Below are 1,169 nucleotides of genomic sequence, written 5' to 3' on the forward strand. Positions count from 1 at the left end.
AATGAATGGCGGAGCATCCGGTGACTAAACGCTACAAACGTTGTGTCTAATTATCTCTGGGTTCCTTTATATTTCGTACTACTTTGATATTATAAATTTTTAATTATCTTTTAAAAAAAAACGAATCTAGCTACAAGTACTAATTCTAATTCTCAAGACAAGTACCCATACACTTTTTTATCTCAAACGACAGAGATAAGGTATCACTAAGGATAACCTCATATTCTCGTAATCTCCCGGTTTCAGTTCGGGTCCCAATCCCTGATCGCGCGAAGAGTGGACTGGAACCAAAAACCAAAACAAACCCCAACTCGCTCGCCCAACTGATCAATACTCCCCACATCATTAGCCAAAGCGAGCTAGCTCTTACTCGTTGCCATCACAACCCTTAAATGAAAATGAAATGATGATGCCACTCAACAAACCTTAGCACACACCCATTTCATTCCTCTCTTGCTCATCATCACTTTCAGCAACGGCCTTCTTCGTCCTCTCTCTCTCTATATATATATATACACACCATATTACATGTTCTTCTGCTCAACTGTGTTAAGACTTCACTAGTCATCGACATCGATCACGAAACGATCGATACGACGATTGCATTAATGGAGAGTACCGATTCGTCATCGGGGTCTCAGCAGCAGCATCTGGGGCAGCAGAGCCTCTGCTTCCTCCAGGGTTTCGATTCCATCCAACCGACGAAGAGCTTGTAGTCCACTACCTTAAAAGGAAAGCAGCTTCAGTCCCTCTCCCTGTAACCATTATCGCCGAGGTTGATCTCTACAAATTCGACCCCTGGGAACTCCCTGGTGAATTTTTAACTCTCTCTTTTAATTAATTAATCGTATTAAGCAAATATCTGTATTGATTAGATATATACATGTATGTAGGCAAGGCGAACTTACGGAGACAGGAATGGTACTTCAGCCCCAGGGACAGGAAATATCCGAACGGAGCCAGGCCTAACAGAGCGGCAACTTCTGGATATTGGAAGGCGACGGGAACGGATAAGCCCATAATGAGCTCGGCCAGTCATAAGAAAGTCGGGGTGAAGAAGGCGCTGGTTTTCTACGGAGGAAAACCCCCGAAAGGGATCAAAACGAATTGGATCATGCACGAGTATCGCCTCATCACGGACACCAACAGGCCTAACACCAGTAACCACG

At 44.1% G+C, this 1,169-nt stretch overlaps 1 protein-coding gene across 1 annotated transcript in view; it reads left to right on the forward strand.

Moving 5' to 3' along the window:
• LOC109835184 (NAC transcription factor 25-like) overlaps positions 232-1,169 on the forward strand; it is a 1,912-nt gene continuing 974 nt past the window's right edge. The window contains 3 exon segments of the mRNA XM_020403171.1: positions 232-641; positions 644-812; positions 894-1,169. The exon segment at positions 894-1,169 is cut by the window's right edge and continues 17 nt beyond it. Coding sequence (XP_020258760.1) covers positions 609-641; positions 644-812; positions 894-1,169 — 478 coding nt within the window. The 5' untranslated portion in view covers positions 232-608.

The sequence above is a fragment of the Asparagus officinalis genome, chromosome 3 (genome assembly GCF_001876935.1).
Source record: "Asparagus officinalis chromosome 3, Aspof.V1, whole genome shotgun sequence".
NCBI classification, from domain to species: domain Eukaryota; kingdom Viridiplantae; phylum Streptophyta; class Magnoliopsida; order Asparagales; family Asparagaceae; genus Asparagus; species Asparagus officinalis.